The 16,432-nt window shown below is 50.1% G+C and overlaps 1 protein-coding gene across 15 annotated transcripts in view; it reads right to left on the bottom strand.

Annotated features, from left to right (window-relative positions):
- The window catches only part of Arhgef11 (Rho guanine nucleotide exchange factor 11), a 118,085-nt gene that overhangs the window by 12,735 nt on the left and 88,918 nt on the right, over nt 1-16,432 (bottom strand). For 8 of the 15 annotated variants that reach the window (XM_087203415.1, XM_087203413.1, XM_087203420.1 and 5 more), the window contains 11 exons: nt 14,755-14,829; nt 14,454-14,555; nt 12,450-12,548; nt 11,271-11,313; nt 9,837-9,933; nt 9,579-9,701; nt 7,652-7,675; nt 6,299-6,443; nt 5,889-5,988; nt 5,095-5,124; nt 1,138-1,264 (listed from right to left, as the gene is read on the bottom strand). In XM_087203415.1, the coding sequence (XP_087059541.1) occupies nt 1,138-1,264; nt 5,095-5,124; nt 5,889-5,988; nt 6,299-6,443; nt 7,652-7,675; nt 9,579-9,701; nt 9,837-9,933; nt 11,271-11,313; nt 12,450-12,548; nt 14,454-14,555; nt 14,755-14,829 (965 nt within the window). The remainder of the gene's footprint in view (nt 1-1,137; nt 1,265-5,094; nt 5,125-5,888; nt 5,989-6,298; nt 6,444-7,651; nt 7,676-9,578; nt 9,702-9,836; nt 9,934-11,270; nt 11,314-12,449; nt 12,549-14,453; nt 14,556-14,754; nt 14,830-16,432) is intronic. The other 7 variants (XM_087203412.1, XM_087203422.1, XM_087203417.1 and 4 more) reach the window with 3 other exon arrangements.

Here is a 16,432-nt window from a genome sequence, read left to right as displayed (position 1 = left end):
CACTTCTGCTGAGAATAGCTTTGGGACCTGGGAAACCTCACTAGCTAGGGCAAATTTACCCGGCCAGGCCAAGAGTGCAAATCCGTAAAAGGTCTCAAACGTCAAAGTATCAACAACGTCTTCTTCAAATATCTGACACGGCTAAGTGACCATGACCACTGCACGTTACTCGTGTCTTTACCCACTGATCTCAGGACTCTGCCTCCTCGCACAGTGCAAATCCAATCATTATCAGTTCTCCTTATAGCACAATCTTAACATGTGCTAAGTTTATAAAGGCTTAATACAAAGGAAGAACCTTGCACTCCAGCAGGAATGTTTGACCTACAATTTGATAATTAGTTATTTAAAGGCAAATGGCTGGAATGCTCACACTGTTACCTAGGGACTGCCGCTGCGCCCGCCCCTACTCCAGCTCCGTGGCTCTGACTTGTTTCTGTACACAGAATTATTTTCCCGTATACGTGGCTACAGTACTGTACCCCCAGGGTGACCTGAGGAACCTGCACGGGTATTCCGACATAGGCAATCTTTAAGGGTTAGCATGACCTGACTGTTAAGCCACACTCAAGAGCAAGTAAGCCGTAGAGCACCTGAGAAGAGCTCCAGCCAGAACCTGGTGGAGATACGGACATGACAGATGCCAGTCTCAACTCCCCCTTTTTTGCTTGGAAAGGGAAGAGCAGTGTATTTTGAACCAATCAACCTGCGTCCCTGTGCTGAAGTGGACCCCTGGTGCCCATTTATACCATGTGTCCTTAGTGAGTCTAGCAGGACCTCCTCTCCAGCTCTTTTTCACTGGCAGGCAGAGATTTTCTTTCTCCTTGTCATTTAGGGTTTCCTGATTATCTGCCACACAGTATCACTCGCTTAGTCTTGGGATGGAGGAGGTGGGTCTGAAGGACAGCTTTAAAGCATGCGGTTCCTGGTCGGGCTCTGCTTCTCTGCTTGCTCCTCCACTTGCCTATAACCAACATTGGTGTGTGGTCTGCGGCTCTCTGGGTGGGGAGAAAGTTCCACTGGGGGACCTTACAGTCCAGTGGGGAGGGGCCAGGCAGCTAGAATGAAACTTCAGCGCCAAACCCTGTCCGAGCTCTGCACCTGGGGCGGCTGGCAAGTCCATCCAGCCACTGCTACCTGTCACTCTCCAGCAGGTCCTCAGGAAAGCTTCCGGTGGAGAGTCGCTGTGTCCCCGGTTCTGGGGCATCATACTGCTGGCTGTTCTCAAAGTGCTGAATGATGTTCCTTACATTGCCCGGCTTGACTGCAGGCAAAAAGAAAATGAAGAACACTATGCCTTTTGTTCCAGGATGACTTCTTGGGGCACTCAATCCCTTCTAGCCCGGAAGACAGCAACGAGTAAGCATGGATGAGAACAGCATGGGGCCAGGAGGTGGGAGACGTGGCTCTAGTTCCGGCTCTCCTATGACTGCACAGAAGTGGCCCTGGGCAGTTCCGCTACCTTTCCAAGCCTACTCTTTCCTCATATGTGAATTGAGGGGGTCAGAAGCACATTTTCTATGAAGTCCTCTTTTGGCTCTCATTCTTCATTACAATAGTGCTTCTGCTTGAAAACCATAACTAGATTTTTCCTAAGAGCCCCATGATGGGCAAAACCCAAAAAACAAAAACCCACAGAAGACTAAAAACACATCCACACAAATTCTATTAGGCATTTTTCAAACTTCTATTACTTTTAAGACTTCCTTATTTCTATCTTTCTCTGACTTTCTTTTCTGTCCTCACTCTGGGACCCAGGTTAGAATAAGACCCTTTATCAGGCTCTGAGAGGTGACCCAGGAGGGACAGAGCAGAGATGTCACTCTGTGGCATTCGAAGTCAGCTCCTTTCCAAGCTCGGATGGAATGGAAACGGATGCTGCTCAGGGAGACAGAGCGCTCATGGTACAGGAGACTCGACAGAAGACAGGGGCCTGGGCGCAGCAGCTAGCTCATCTGAGGTCAGAGCTGGGCTCCGAGTCCAGTGAGACAGCAGCAGGGCTGAGCCCAGTGGGGTGGGCTTGGGGTTGGTATAAGCACTCTAGGGGTTCAGGCCTGACTGTAACCACACTAACCCTCTTCAGAGTCTGATACCTACACATACAGACTTGCACTTTCCTGTCTCAAAATCTGATTTTCATAGGGACATTTCTAAATCACAGAGAACAAAAACCATTTGGCTGCTATCCTCTGAGTTTATAACCCGCACTTTTCCCAACCATATTGAGTGGCTGTGTGTATCCCTGAGGGACAGGGACTGGCCCACCGTTTGAAGGTCAGGACTAGACATACTGGTCCCAGACTCAATGTGCATCTGGCTACAGGGCCACTGCAGATGCCAAGGCGGCCCAGAGTCACCCTGGCTGGGGTGATGTGGGAAGCCGGGGCACCCTTCAACTGAATGCCACCAGGGTGAGTCACTGCTCCCTCTCCCACAGGCCAACTGTGTTCTGGACAGAGTTACGCAATGGCCATGACATTGGTATGACTGAGGGACCTAGAGTAACAAGGGGAAGCAGGAGAGACATTTTTAAAGGGGCAAAGTTTCACTAGTAGCTTCTGCTCCCTTTCCTCCAGTCCCTGAACGATAATAAACTAAATAAAAGCGAATTAATTATGTTGCTAGCCTATCAGACGAGCAGAGGTGATAAGTGATCCTCAAAGTTGAAGCACTTTCCATACTGAGGCTTTTTCTAGCATTGATATGTGTCTGATCTCCAGATACGATAGGTATTTATTTGATGCCCTGGGATTCTGGAATCTTAAATCAAATCATGCAATCGGGTGACATGGTTGGTTGGTCTCAAAGACACTTGGTATCCTTATCCTGACCCTGGGGTCGGCAACCTAATTCTACTCTGAGCATTCCTGTTCCCTCACAAAAGTGGACACAAAGCAAGCTCCTGGTGGATCTGCTTGGCTTCTATGGCTTGCTGTTGTCTCAGGCCCTCCTTGGCAGGGCTGGTGAGAAGTTCCTGTTGACCCTGGGCCTGGGGCTGGGGGACAGCTAAGTGGCAGAATGTTTGCTTAGCATTCTCCAGACCCTGGGTTGGAAATACGGGCCTGGACTCCAAGGCTATGTTTTTTTCCTACTGTTTTATAGGACGATTTTGCTGTTGTTATTGCTGTGATACTGGAAACTGAGCCGAGGGGCCTCACACTCAGCTACACTCCCAACACTTAAGTTTCTGTTTTGAGACAGGGTTCCTGCTATGTCACCTAGTCTGGTGAACTTTCAATACTGCCTCAGCCTCCTAAGTAACTGGAATTATATCCGTATGCCACCAAACCTGGTTAAAACAATTACTTTTAAGTAATTATTTTTGTTGTTTTATGGCAGGAGGCTTGCCAGTTTGAGGTCAGCTTGGGCAACTTCGAAAGACTGTCTCAAAATAAAAAACAAAAGTGGAAAGGGCTAGGTAGGGTGGTGCACACCAGCAATCCCAGCACTGTGGGAAGCTGAAGCAAGTGGATTACAAATTTCAAGCCCAGCTTGGGCAGTTTAGTAAAGTCATACTTTGAAAGCAAAACAAAACAAAATCCCCAAACTAAAAAAAAACCCACAAAAAGTAAAAAGGCCTGGGGATATAGCTCAGTACCTACTAGGCTCAATCCCTAGGACTACAAAAAACAAAACAGGGGCTGGGGATTTATCTCAGTGGTTCCGGTGCCTGCTGTGCAAGCACAAGGTCCCGAGTTTGATCCCCGGTACCAAAAAAACCCAAAACAAACAAACAAAAGATGGCAATGGGGGCTGGGGATGTAGCTCAGTGGTGCCATGCCTGCCTGGCAAGCGCAAGGTCCTGAGTTCGATTCCTAGTACTAGGGAAAAAAGTTGGCAAGGGAGAGCGTAAGGAGTGTAGGGACATACCATACTCACTAACTGTGCAAACAGCGACTCTAACACAATGAACCCTAGCGACAGAACAGTTTCCTGACTGTTCTAATTACTACAGAACCTAAAAACCATTACTGAATTGCATACAGATGGACCTCACTAACAGGAACGAACTCGTCCAATTCTGTGTCATTTTCATGCAGGTTCTAAGCTCCTTGTGGGTTAGTGCATTCGATTATCTGTGCTATTACTATTTGTTCTGATGGTGGGGAGAGAGAAGTCAGGGCCTACATACGCTTGGGATGGGCTCTACCACTGAGCTACACGCATCCTTGGCCCTGTCATCAGGTATTTTTCTTTAGTATACAGATTCTAGATGACGTCAGGCCTTCTAAAATAGTTAGGGTTGTTCGGTTTCAGCTGCTTTCATTCCACAGTGCTGGCAGTTAAGAGCCACAAGAGCAGGGTGTGGTGGCGCACGCTGTAATGCCAGCACTTGGGAGGCTGAAGCAGGAGGATTACTGAGAATTGAGGCCAGTCTGGGGTACATGGTGATTTGAAAGCCAGCCTGAATTACAGAGTGAGACCCTGTCTCAAAAAAACAAAACAAACAGAAAAAACCAAACCCTCCAAAAAAGAAGAGCCAAAGAGATGATGTACTACACTACACTGAAGAGTTTAAGCAAAGTAGATCATACAAATATAAGAAAAACTGAGAGACTCAAAATTTACTAAAAAAAACCCAAACCAAACAAAACCTACCAAATCCCAAAATAACCCAAACTCTTCAAAAAACAAGGACTTTTATTATTTCAGTTGACAATAAAAATCTGAGGCACTCCTGCTTCTGCTTCACCACAGCACACCATGGCTTTGAGGGTTTCCCTCACTTATGCAGAGCCCCGACTTTCGAAAGCTCATCCGTGGAAAGGTGGCAGAGCTGGAAAAAGGCCCCAGCTTCTCCCGGGGAAAACCGTGAAGGACCTCGAAGGCTGGTCTCTGCCAGAACCATAGGAAGCTCCACCCACCAGAGCCCAGGTCAGCAGACAAGGCCTCCCGCCAGCACCTGGGCAGGAGCTCGGGGTCTGTGTCACAGGGCAGCCACAGCAACAAGGAGGGACACACAAGAGACACGGAGAGAAGAAAGGGAGGGAAGAAAGGGGGCAGAATGGAGAGGAGACGGAAAGGGCATGATGAGACATGGAGATGGAAACTTGATGCTAATGCAGATACACCCGAATAAAATAGTCCTTTTACCTTCCACAGGGGACAAGGGAATATGAAATGCTAAAAGAAAAACAAAGAAAAACAAAAGTAAACCATGAAATGTCAAACTGATGCTTCAAGAGCCAAAATAAAAATTACATCAAGCTGGAAAACAAAAAGGTAGTGGCAAAACTCAAGGAGAATCTAAAGAGTCCCTTCCTCCCCCTCCCCTAATGCAGCCACTTCAGAAAGGGCACCAGGCCCGCTCTACTGTGCCCTACAGACTCCCCAGTGCTCGAGACCTAAGACACTGACAGCGAGGGCCAGCACCGACCAATGCCCAGACACAGGGCACACAGCTGGGAAGAGCCAGTGACAGGGTCCACTGAGGTTTGGGTTTCTGGTGGCTCAAAGAAACCTCTGGGACCCTAGTTCTTTTTTTTTTTTTTTTGAGACAGGGTCTCACTATGTAGTTCAGGCTGGCCTTGAACTCACTATGGAGCCCATGCTGGCCTCAAACTTGTCGTGATCCTCCTGCCTCAGCCTCCCGAGTGCTGGGATTACAGGCATGCACCACCATGCCCAGCTACTCACCTAGTTCTACTTAATAGACAAAATTCCCAAGGAAAGGCCCATAATTGTTCCTAAAACTCAGGAGTACAGGTGAATCCCACAGGTGAAGGGAGAGGCAGTGCACACGGCCAGACCGCCTCTGCCCAGATGAAAACATCTTCCATGTCATGGCTGCCCAGTGGCTGCAGTGGGCTCTGAGCTCCCTTTCCAAGACCTGGGGCTGGGGTCTCTGGCCAAGGTGAGCCTGAGGCTGCTGCTTCCCAAATACTTACTGCTCTGAGAGGAGCTTTTGGGCTTCCCAATGTATTTGAGGATGGGGTTTCGCTTCTTGTCCTCCAAGACATCCTTTTCTTTCTTGGAATTGCTGCTCTGCTGAGACAGGAGACATGGGCGTTTGGAGGGGGCCTGGTTCCCCAGACACAGCTGCTCATCACTCTACCCCTGCCCCAGACTGGCCCTGAACAAGTGGCTGGAAAGTGGACTTTCGCCTGAGCCTGAATGAGCGTGTTCACCTCTGGCCAGCTTAGGGGCTGCAGAAGACCACTCTACTCTGGGGTTCTGCCGGACCCCACATCCCAAGCTGGAGGGAGGTGGCTAGAGAGCTACAAAACGGCTCTCCTGGTCTACTTCCGTGCAGAGAGCTGCTCTGAGAGAAGAAGTTATGCATCAGGGTAGCTGTCACCTTCTTGGCTTTAGGGAAGAAGGGCAGCCACTTGTCCTTGTCAGGGGCAGACTGGGCCTTTTCAGCTGTGCTGGAGGGTCGCGACTCCCGAAGACGGATTCCCGTATGGCTCACGTACGTGTTGAGGGCAAAGCTCATGGGCACACTGCAAGAGAGAACAGCACCTTAACCAGAAAGACTGCTGTGTTCTCCACCACTGGGGAGAAGGGCCAAATGCTGCTCCAAACAGTCCCCTCGCAGCCACCTGGGAACAGGGTGAGCAGATAGTTATGGGCCAAGGCATTCAGAGGGAAGTCTGGAATTAGCAAATGGGAGAGCAAGCAGATACTAGCCCAAAGTTTTGGCTGGTACAACTCCTGCAAGAAATCTTCTCCACACAGAACTCTCCTCAATGAGAGGATGACGGTCATCAGCTCCCTAAAATGTCAGCAATGACTAGCTGGTGAAGCCCTGGCAGACGCAGGACTGGTTGAGGCCTGCAGCTAACCTCCTCAGGCATACAGACAGTGGGTTAGCAGGGGAAAGGAGAGCTGCCAACCCGCCTCTGCCAAGCCATAATGCTGTCACTGCCCTCCCATCTCGAGGAATAGGGAGAAGACAGCAGGAACTGTCAAAGAGCGTCCAGTTGCCACAGATGATACTGTCCAGAGCCCTGGCAGGGTGGCATTTAGCTCAGTGGTGCCGCTGCCTGCGTCACACGCGCAAGGACCCAAGTTCAATCCCCTGTACAAAATAAAAGCCCTGGCAGAAAAATGTATCTGGCCTACAGTTCCACAGGCAGATTTTTCACTTTGTGGAGTGAATGCAGCAAAGCTTCAGGCCTCTTTACTGCTCTCTTAAACAGAAGTAACCCCATCTTCTCTCTGTTTAAGTGTGTGTGCTGAGAGAGTGGAGACTCATTTTAACACCAGCTAATGAGAGAAAATGAGGTTAAGTATATAGAATGCAAAAAAAAAGTATGTGCCAAGAGAAAACGCATTATACCCAGCTCCCCCGTGCAAGTGCTGCCAACACAGGCTGACGCCGACCATCACCATCACTTCTGGAAATGGCTTAGACCAAGAAGTGGGAAGGGAGGCTCAGGGCTCCCTTGGGTAGAGAAGTGGAAGCGGGCCCGGGGTGTCAGCCATGAGGGCAGCCTGGTGCCTTCACAGTGAGGAGCAGACCAACGTCCCCAGGGGCAGCTGAGCACCAGGGGCCTGCATCTTACAGCCCTGTGTGTTCTTTTGCCGTGTCACCCGGGTACTACCTGTGCACGGCCCACGGCCCTACAACACTAGGGACTCCCTTGTGGGGGTGGAAATGGAAAGCACAGAAATTCAGACCCCCTCCTTCCACCATGAACTCACTCACCTCCTATCTTCCTCATACTTGGACCTGAAACAAAAGAAAGAACAGATGACTCAGTGTGCAAGACGGGCCGGTTGTCTGGGGAGAGGCTGGGAGGAAGGTTGGTGGGGTGGGAGGAGCGTTAACAGAAGGTCGGGCTCAGACTCCTGCTCACAGCTCTGGAGCCAGTGTGGGGCTCACAAGGTGAGTTCTTACTCCCTCGAGGAGCTGGGCTAGCAGAGTGAGGGTAATGAGGAGGACACCTTTCTCGCTAATGCGGGGGGAGATGTGGGGAATGTGCTTGCTGTTTCAGCGTGAGAAGCTTTTATGCAAGAAAAGGCTCCTTTCTGCGTCCTCCTAAGACTGAGTTTGAAGGGCTGTGCTGGCCGGGGATTTAGCTCAGTGGTTTCGGTGCCTGCTGCGCAAGTGCAAGGACTGGAGTTCAATCCCCAGTAACAAAAAAAAAAGAAGGGCTGTGCTGACCCGGAGGCTGGGGAAAGAAGGTGAGAACCTTGGCCAAAGGAACTTATCTGAAAGAGGCAAAGGGAAAGAGCCACTAACAGGTGTTACTACAGGACAGGCGTTCTTCTAAGCTGTTTACATGCATTAGCCACCTCAAAATAGCCACAAGAAGGTATTCTGTCCCCACTTAGTGAGGCCAAAACCTCACTGCTTTGAATGGAAACCATATAAGCATGGTATGTGCCCCCATGGTCATGCCTTCTGCTGCCTGGTCTCAAAGCAGGCTGTCAGATCTGGCTCCACTCCTGGAGTGGCTGGGGTGATAAACACTATCTGACCACTCAGGGAAACTAAGGCTCGGAAAGACTCAGGGCCTGGCTGAAGGTCAGAGGGGTGAGTTCTCAAAACCTATGCACTCAGTGTGGTTTCTTATCAGATGGCAGATTCACATATGCAGCAGCTGCTGCAAATTTCCAGTTTGATGGCCTGCAGAAACCCCAAATTTGTCACACCCATACCTGAGCCCTATTTCCCACCACAAAGCTGCCCCATGCAATCGTCCACCTCAGCTGACTCAGCCAAGCTCCCCTGCTGTGCCCACCTTGCCTCCCACAGCTCTCCCACAGCTCCCACTCCTTGAGTGGGCACATCCTTATTATTTATAACATACCACACAGTTGTCTCCACAAGGGAAAGAACTGCTTTGCTCACTGGCACCCTCAGGAATGTCCGTGCAGAAGTGTTTGGAATGCAGTGGGAATGCCACTGACATCTGCCAGGCCACAGCTGCGACTGTCATGATCACCTAGGTCAGTGATGGTGAACCTTTTAGAGCGTTCAATGATACAAACAGCTCACTTTGGCATGCGTGCCATAGGTTTGCCATCACTGATACAGCTGCCACTTTGTAGATCAGGACCAGAGAGAGATGGATAGGGTTGACCAAGGTCATGTAACTATGCAGTAAGAAGCATACTGGGGTGAAAAACTGCTTTTAGGCCTGCAAAATCCTAGGCAAGTCTGTGCTGGGACTTGAATCACAGGTGCCCGTGACACTTCAGAAAATGGGCCTGGAGGGTGTAGCAAAGGCAGCTCTGCCAGCACCCCGGAGGGTTAGTCTAGATCGTCTCTTCAGCCAGTGCTAGCTGCCTCCCAAAAGGAGCCTGATCCCCTGGAGCCTGGGAGTACAGGTCTCTCTCAGCCTTAGACACAATCTCAGAGGTGGGAGGGAGGAAGGTCAAGAAGGCTAGAGGGGAAGCAGGAGGGTCACGGTGCCAAGGGAGCCACAGCTTGTCATAACCATCAAATGACTGTCAGGCGCTCGGGGCCCTGCAACCCCTTCAACAGTGGCCCTTAGCCTGGGAAATGCAGCAGGGCTTGGCTCCCTTTCTCTTAGAGATGGAAGCAAGAAAGGGGCCGAAAACAGACCTGCAAGATCTGTCTACCTGTCCAGCAATGTTCAGGGGTTGGGAGTGGAACTCAGACTCACAAGATATCTCCAAGGGCGGCCAGCTGCTTCTCAGCCACTTGGCGTTCCCGCTGGGGATCCCCATCCAGATCCAGCAGGTCATTCTCACCGTAGAGGCTGCCCAGCCCTAGAGTGCGCTTTGTTCTACACCAATGACACATAGCAGGACAATGTATGACCACTACACAAACACACACACACACACACACACACACACACACACACACACACACACACACACGAGAGGCACCAAGAGGACGGGGTGGGAGCGGGGCAAACCTGTAGTCATGAATCTGTTCCTGGATCTGCGGCACGGCTGCCTCCTGAGCCTCACAGAGAATGCTGCGGGCGTCCTCGCTGTTCCGTAAGCGCAGGTCTGTAGAGGGAGCCCAGGGAGGTAGAAAAAGGGGTGAGGGGGGGCGGGGGTTGCCTCTGCAGAGCATCTCAGGGGTTTCAGCTCCCTGTGATCCTGGGAGGAGAGGCGGGCTTTCTGCCCCATCACCCTAAAGGAAATGGGGGCCTGGACTCCAATCGGGTTGTTTCTGAACTCAGGACTAGACTTCCGATGTCCAAGGCCCAAGTCAGGATGCAAACATTTTCTGAGTGTTCTCCACTGTTAGGAGAAATATCAATGCCCCCTGGTTGAATGTGACAAATGCTATCCTCTGCCATCAGTGTGCATCTCAGGGGCTCATTCCCTGCCACTGACCCAGGGCCAGCACAGGACTAAATAGACAAGCGTTTCACACTGCATGGAACTGAGAGGCCCCTCCCGTCCTGAGCCTGTGCCGGCTCCACCCAGTGAGAATAAGTCCCTGTGAGCGGCTGCTCACTCTGTTTCTGGGCCATACACTCTCCTCCCTGTCATCTGTGCCACAAATCGCCTCTTTCCAAACACAGCTTGCAACTTCTAGCCTCTAAAAAGCTGCTTGCTTTGAAGGCTGCCATCCCCTTTGGGGTGGCTCCCATCAATTCTTCTGGAATTAGAAAGAGCTATGTATTCATCCAGTCTGCTGGGCCTCCCTCTGGACCAGTTGCTGTCAGTGTTCATTAGTGAACTAGGAAAACAAACAACAAAAAACCAAACCTCCCCAAATCAAAACCAAAACCAAAACACAAACAACCCCCCCCCCCCAAATGCTCCAGAGATTCTGACTTTGCAGGCGGAACAGAGCAAGGCCCTGGTCTCTGTACTTTTAAGAGTTCCCTAGGGATTCTAATGATTGACCTGGCTTGGGAATCCCTGACTGAGTCCACTTCCTCTTATTTGTTTGGTTTTTTGATACAGGGTCTTGCTATATAGTTCAGTTTGGGCCTGAACTCACTAGGTAGCGCAGGCTGACCTCAAACTCAAGAGTGATCCTCCTGCCTCAGCCTCCCAAGTGCTGGGATTACAGGTGTGCACCACCACTCAGCCCTTTTTTTGTTCACTTCCTCTTTGTACAGAGCCCACTGAGGCCCAGAAAGGGCACAGGTGTCCTAAATCCAGGTCCAGGCCTTGCCCATGATGAGCTCCAGCAAGCAGAGGCAGAGTGACCTCGGGTAGGGTCTGTCCCATTTGTGCCTGCCCCATAAAACTCCTGTGAAGCACTTGGAGAACTGGACTGTGGACTGTTCTCCCCATTAGAGGACAGCTGCCCAGGAAGAGAGGTTACATCTCCTCTGCCCTCTGCAGCCTCTGACAGCTCAGGACAGATGAGCTGAGCGACTTACCGATTTCAGCCTGTAACATCTCAGGGACCTTCACTCTGAGAGGCTGCAAAACACAAGAATGAGACAGTGAGGTTCCGTGCACCAGGGGACACACGGGCTTGACAAGGCTACCTGCTCTCCTTTTGTTTGTCTGTTTTCCGTTTGTGTTGTGTGGATGAACCTAGGACAAGGCTTCTTTTTCGCCTGTATCCACTCTCCTCCTCTCTTCTCTCTGACTGTCCCCTCAACTGCAGGCCAAGGTTTGGGAAAGGAGCCTGAGGCTGCAGGGCGAGCTGGGACTCCATCCTCAGGAGACCTTGGGGCGCACGGGAAGGGCATGTTGCTCCAAAAAGTGGGCTGGAGGTAATTCAGCAGGAGGAAGTGAGTGCTCGCTAGGCTATTTGACAGGCTCCTCCTCATCACTCCAAAGGGAAAACTGCCCTTATATGGCCTAGCTTCATAATCGACACAGAGTTCTGGCTTCTGCCGCATGAGTTTCTGACACCTGGATACCTGAGTGGCTCCACAACAACCAAAGAGCACACTGGTAGCTGTGACCTCCTTACTGAGAGCCACTTATGGGAATGAATATAAAAATATTGAAGATCAGTTTTTCTAACCTTATTAGCCCAAGCAGCTTACTGCTGGAAGAATAGTCATTTTGGAACGAGTTTAGCCAATTGGATTAGAAAGTCAGGATGGAACTGACCTCTGCAGGTAGCAGCCTCTGCCAGTAAGTACAGCCCCACATATCCTGGAGCCAAGTCCGGATGACAGCAGGCTCCTCTGTCCCACACCTACAGGCTCCCCGATTCCTGCCTTTGGGCAGCGAGAGCGAGTTAGCCTCCGAAACCCAGGTGTGCCTTGCTCTACTGATTAGACCATCTCTGCTTCTTTATCCAGGGAAGGGCAAGGGAGCCAGGGCTGGGGAGTAACTAGAATTTAGTGCAATCTCTCTTTCTCTAAGCATTCTGGGGAGAGGAAATGTATGTATTCTCTATGTAGAACAAAAGATATATAGAGAGGTGGTCAGTTTTTCGAGGAGAGGCAGGAACAGGATCCAGAAATCTCAATCTCTCAACCTAGACGTCTCTTTAAAAACTTGTTTCCATTTGGCCTGAATGCTTTGCTTAGTTTTTCCTCTGTCCGAGTGGTCCAAATAGTATAATAAAATTATAATCCAATCCACAACTGCCTTACCGCATTTTTTTCTAGGAAAATACTCCAGATGTCCTTTCCCAAGCTCCGGGAATCCTTGGGGTTTGTCTGCTGATAAACGTCTACACACAAGTAAAAAAGCTAGGAGGAGAGAGGAACTGGGTTAGCGCAGCAGTACTAGCCAGGGGTGACTTACCCCCAGAGACGCCTGGTAATGTCTGGAGAGGTTTTTAGTTGTTACAGCTCTGGCAAGTGGGTGCTCCTGGTATTTAATGGGCAGGGTCCAGGCATGTGGCTCAATATCTCAAAGTGAACAAGACAGGATACTACAACAAGGTACTGTCAAGTCCCAAAGAGCAGTGCTGAGGCTAAGAAACCCAGTGAGAACATTCCAGAAACCCGCAGTGAGGTAATGGCCACCCTTTCCCACTTGCAGCCCTGAGGGTCAATCGCTCCCCCACACTGCACCCTTCATGCTTGCCATACTTGTGTCTTGTACTGTTTATACACTGTTCTAGAAGGGCTCATACTGTAATTTTCTTCGTGATGTCCCCTGTCTTTTTCAGAAATGCGTCTGAGACACCAGGACTCAGGACCCACACGTGGGTGTTCAGTGAATCCACACTGAGCGAATGGATGTTTATTCTGACCTCCATAATCATCGCATCCCCAGAAAGACAAGGCAGCTGTCCATGCCCCGGCAAGAGGCTGATGGGGAACACAGCATCAACACTCTCCTCAATCCACTTTCCTCTAAGCAGCTGAGCAGGAGAGAAACTGCAAGGCTGCTGGCTCTGAGTACCACCCCAGGGATCCGTGGGCTCCACACCCCATGCTTCTTGCCATCACCTGAAGATTGGAAAGCCTTCTGCCAGCTTTCTTGCAGTACTACTGCTATTTGCAAGGGCCATTCTCTCAACTCCCCCTCATCTGTATCCACCTTTACTACTTATTAAAAAAACTCAGATTATTCTCCCCAACAAGGCTTCCTAAACTGATCAAGAATGACAGTGTTCCTAGCCTAGCTCTTGCCGCTACTTTTTTTTTTGGTACCAGGGATTGAACTCAGGACCTTGCGCTTGTGAGGCAGGCGGTGGCACCACTGAGCTAAATCCCCAGCCCACTGCCAGTACTTTTTTTGAGACAGGGTCTCACTGTGTAGTTCAGGCTGGCCTTAAACTCACTATGTAGTCCTGGCTGACCTTGAACTCATGGTGATTCTCCTGCCTCAGCCTCCCAAGTGCTGGGATTACAGGCATGCATCACAATACCTGGCATCTTGACACTTCAGTGGACCCTTGACTTACAAACTCAATTCATTCCCAAGAGCTGGTTGTAACTCAAGTTGGTCAACTGACGGCTCAGGCTCCTCTATAGAGACTTTTTTTTTTTGGTACCAGGGATTGAACTTGGGTCCTTGCACTTGTGCAGCAGGTAGTGAAACCACTGAGCTAAATCCCTGGCCCATCCTCTATACAGTTTTTAAAGTCTCTCTCCTGTATACAGGCAGATCTGAGTGTCCTCAGAGACACTGGCCCAGGATTTCTCAGCTATCCCCCCTCCCACAGGAAAGGCTGTTGTAACATTCCTTCTAGAACTCTTTAAGGGTTAAATCTGTACCTGAGGCCATCTGGAAGCACACGTGGCCCACATCTGGCAAACTCAAGACTTTGGTCGTTAAGTTAAAACTAAAATTCTGATCATAACCCAAGTTGCTTGTATGTCAGGCCAGCCATAACTAGAGGGTCCACGTACTTCCTAAACTACTGATGTAGTTAACTTCTGGTAGCATTCCTCTGCTTTCTTTTTTTTTTTTTGTTGGTACCAGGGATCTAACTCGGGACCTTGCGCTTGCGAGGCAGTCACCGGAACCACTGAGCTAAATCCCTGGCCCTCTCTGCTTTCTATTTCATCTCTGTCCTTAGATGCTTGCCGATGCCCATGGATATGACTGATGCCAGATATCTGGCGATCAGGGACAGGGCCCAGAGATTCGCTCTGCTAAGAACAAGCGGCTCTCAAACAAGACTGATGCTGCTGACTTACCAGTGGACTGGGGTCTGCCTGAGAGAAGATGTAACGTAGGAAAACTGCCAGGTGAGCTGGACGGGACTTCAGTTTTTCAAGATCCTGGAAGATGACATCGCTCTGGAAGGCAGAGGGTGAGAGTGACCGGGGCACTGAGGCAGGGGACAGCAGCACAGCCTGCTCTGGCTCTGCTCCCATGCCCCCTCCTCGCAGGTGCTGCCCATACTCCCCTCACAGCTGTGCCAGTCAGGCTGCTTCTAGGCAAGAGTGGTGTATATGACAGGAGAGTGATGAAAGGAGAAAACTGGGAAACGATTACCTCGTTGTTGAAATAACCCGGGTCATAATCTTCCTCTGGGCCAATAATCAAAGGCTTTGGGCTTGGATCTACACCCTGGGGAAGAGAGTCAAGCTGTAGAGATGAAAGGTTACTGAGGACAGGGATTCCACCTCTTCAGGATGAGTAGTTCTGGTCTGCTTAGTAACAGCATCACACTCACAAAGAAAGCCACGGGGTCTGGTAAATTCTGGCACCTCACTGCTACCCTCCAACTCAGAGCACAGATGCAGGGATTCCACTTGCAGAACGCCAACTGCTTCTGGTAAGCACAGCAGACTAGAGCAGCCCGGTCACATGACATAGCAAGATGGGAAGTAGGAGAAAGTGCTCTCTTCCTGTTTGCAAAAGATCTGGGGAGGGAGTGTCAGCCAACAAAATAAAAGCCTACAGCGCCTCCCGGACTGCTGGGATGGAGCTTGGCTAAACCACACCTCCCAAATCTGGTGCCTACCGAGGTGCCCCTGCTCAGTTGTGTGCCTAGCAGGTACCAATGGCTCAGAGAGTCTAGGAGCAGATCTGTCTCTTCCTGAACAAAAGGGAATAGGGCTGATCTTTCTCAAACACCACTTGCATTACTTCCATTGTCTACTCAAGAATCTATGGTAGATCCCTATTAACTGTTAAAATCCAAACTCCTTAGCCTGGCTTTCCTTACTTTTCCCCTTCTGTCAATTTTAATAAAAACTTAAGGGCAGGGGGTTTAGCTCAGTGGTGCTGCCACCTGTCTCGAAACCACAAGGTCCTGAGTTCAATCCCTGGTACCAAAAACAAAACAAACAAACAAATAAAAACTTAATTCTTTTTTTTTTTTTTTTTTGCGGTCCCGGGGATCGAACTCAGGACCTTGCACTTGCGAGGCAGGCAGCGGCACCACTGAGCTAAATCCCTGGCAATAAAAACTTAATTCTAACTGACATGCCACTGATCACTTAACACGTACCTGCCAGCTTGAACCACCAGTGGTACATACACAACTGTCCCAGTGGGTAGCTTGTACAGCTGGTGGTGGTGCAGTCATGCACGGGACAGTCACACATGTACCCCCGATGGTTTAAGTCGTGTGGCAACGAGACATGCAAATTACAGCCCTGTCGTGAATGTATTAAAAGAGAGTTCACAATTCATGTACTTTTCAGATACTTCATGGGACCATTTCTTCTATAAGTTCCTTGAGGTTTTTCTTAAAGATTCAAATCTTTTTTACCAACTATGTTTCCCCTAGATTTAATCTCTCTCATTTCCAGTGGCTCCACAACAAGGGCTCTGCGTCTGGAGCTCAGCTAGTTTACTCACACCTGCCTTCATGGAGGTCTGTGCTGCCCTCCTCATCTGCTTTCTTGTGCTGCTCTCCCTGACAGCGCCTCTCTGATGCTCCTCACTCCTTTCTGTTCTCCTGGATAGTTAGGAACTCACAGCCTGAATGACTGTATCACACAACATGGAAGACCCAGAAAATATGGCAGAGATGAGAGTCTCACACTCAGTTATAATGGAGAAAAGGGAGGCACAGGGACAGCAACTGCTGTGCTCTGAGCTGCAGCCAGGGCTGGTGTGCTGTCCTCAGGCTTCTCAGACATACCCAGGCCCTGAACCCTTGGGGTCCAGGATCCCCAGGAGTTGCTGAATGAGTACTTCTGGCTCTAGCTTGTTTTCTAGT

This window comes from Heterocephalus glaber, unplaced genomic scaffold (genome assembly GCF_053883595.1).
Source record: "Heterocephalus glaber isolate CG9 unplaced genomic scaffold, H.glaber_assembly_v1.0 deba00001795, whole genome shotgun sequence".
NCBI classification, from domain to species: domain Eukaryota; kingdom Metazoa; phylum Chordata; class Mammalia; order Rodentia; family Bathyergidae; genus Heterocephalus; species Heterocephalus glaber.
The sequence above is the reverse complement of the archived record's forward strand: the minus strand, read 5'-3'. Positions and strand labels throughout refer to the sequence as shown.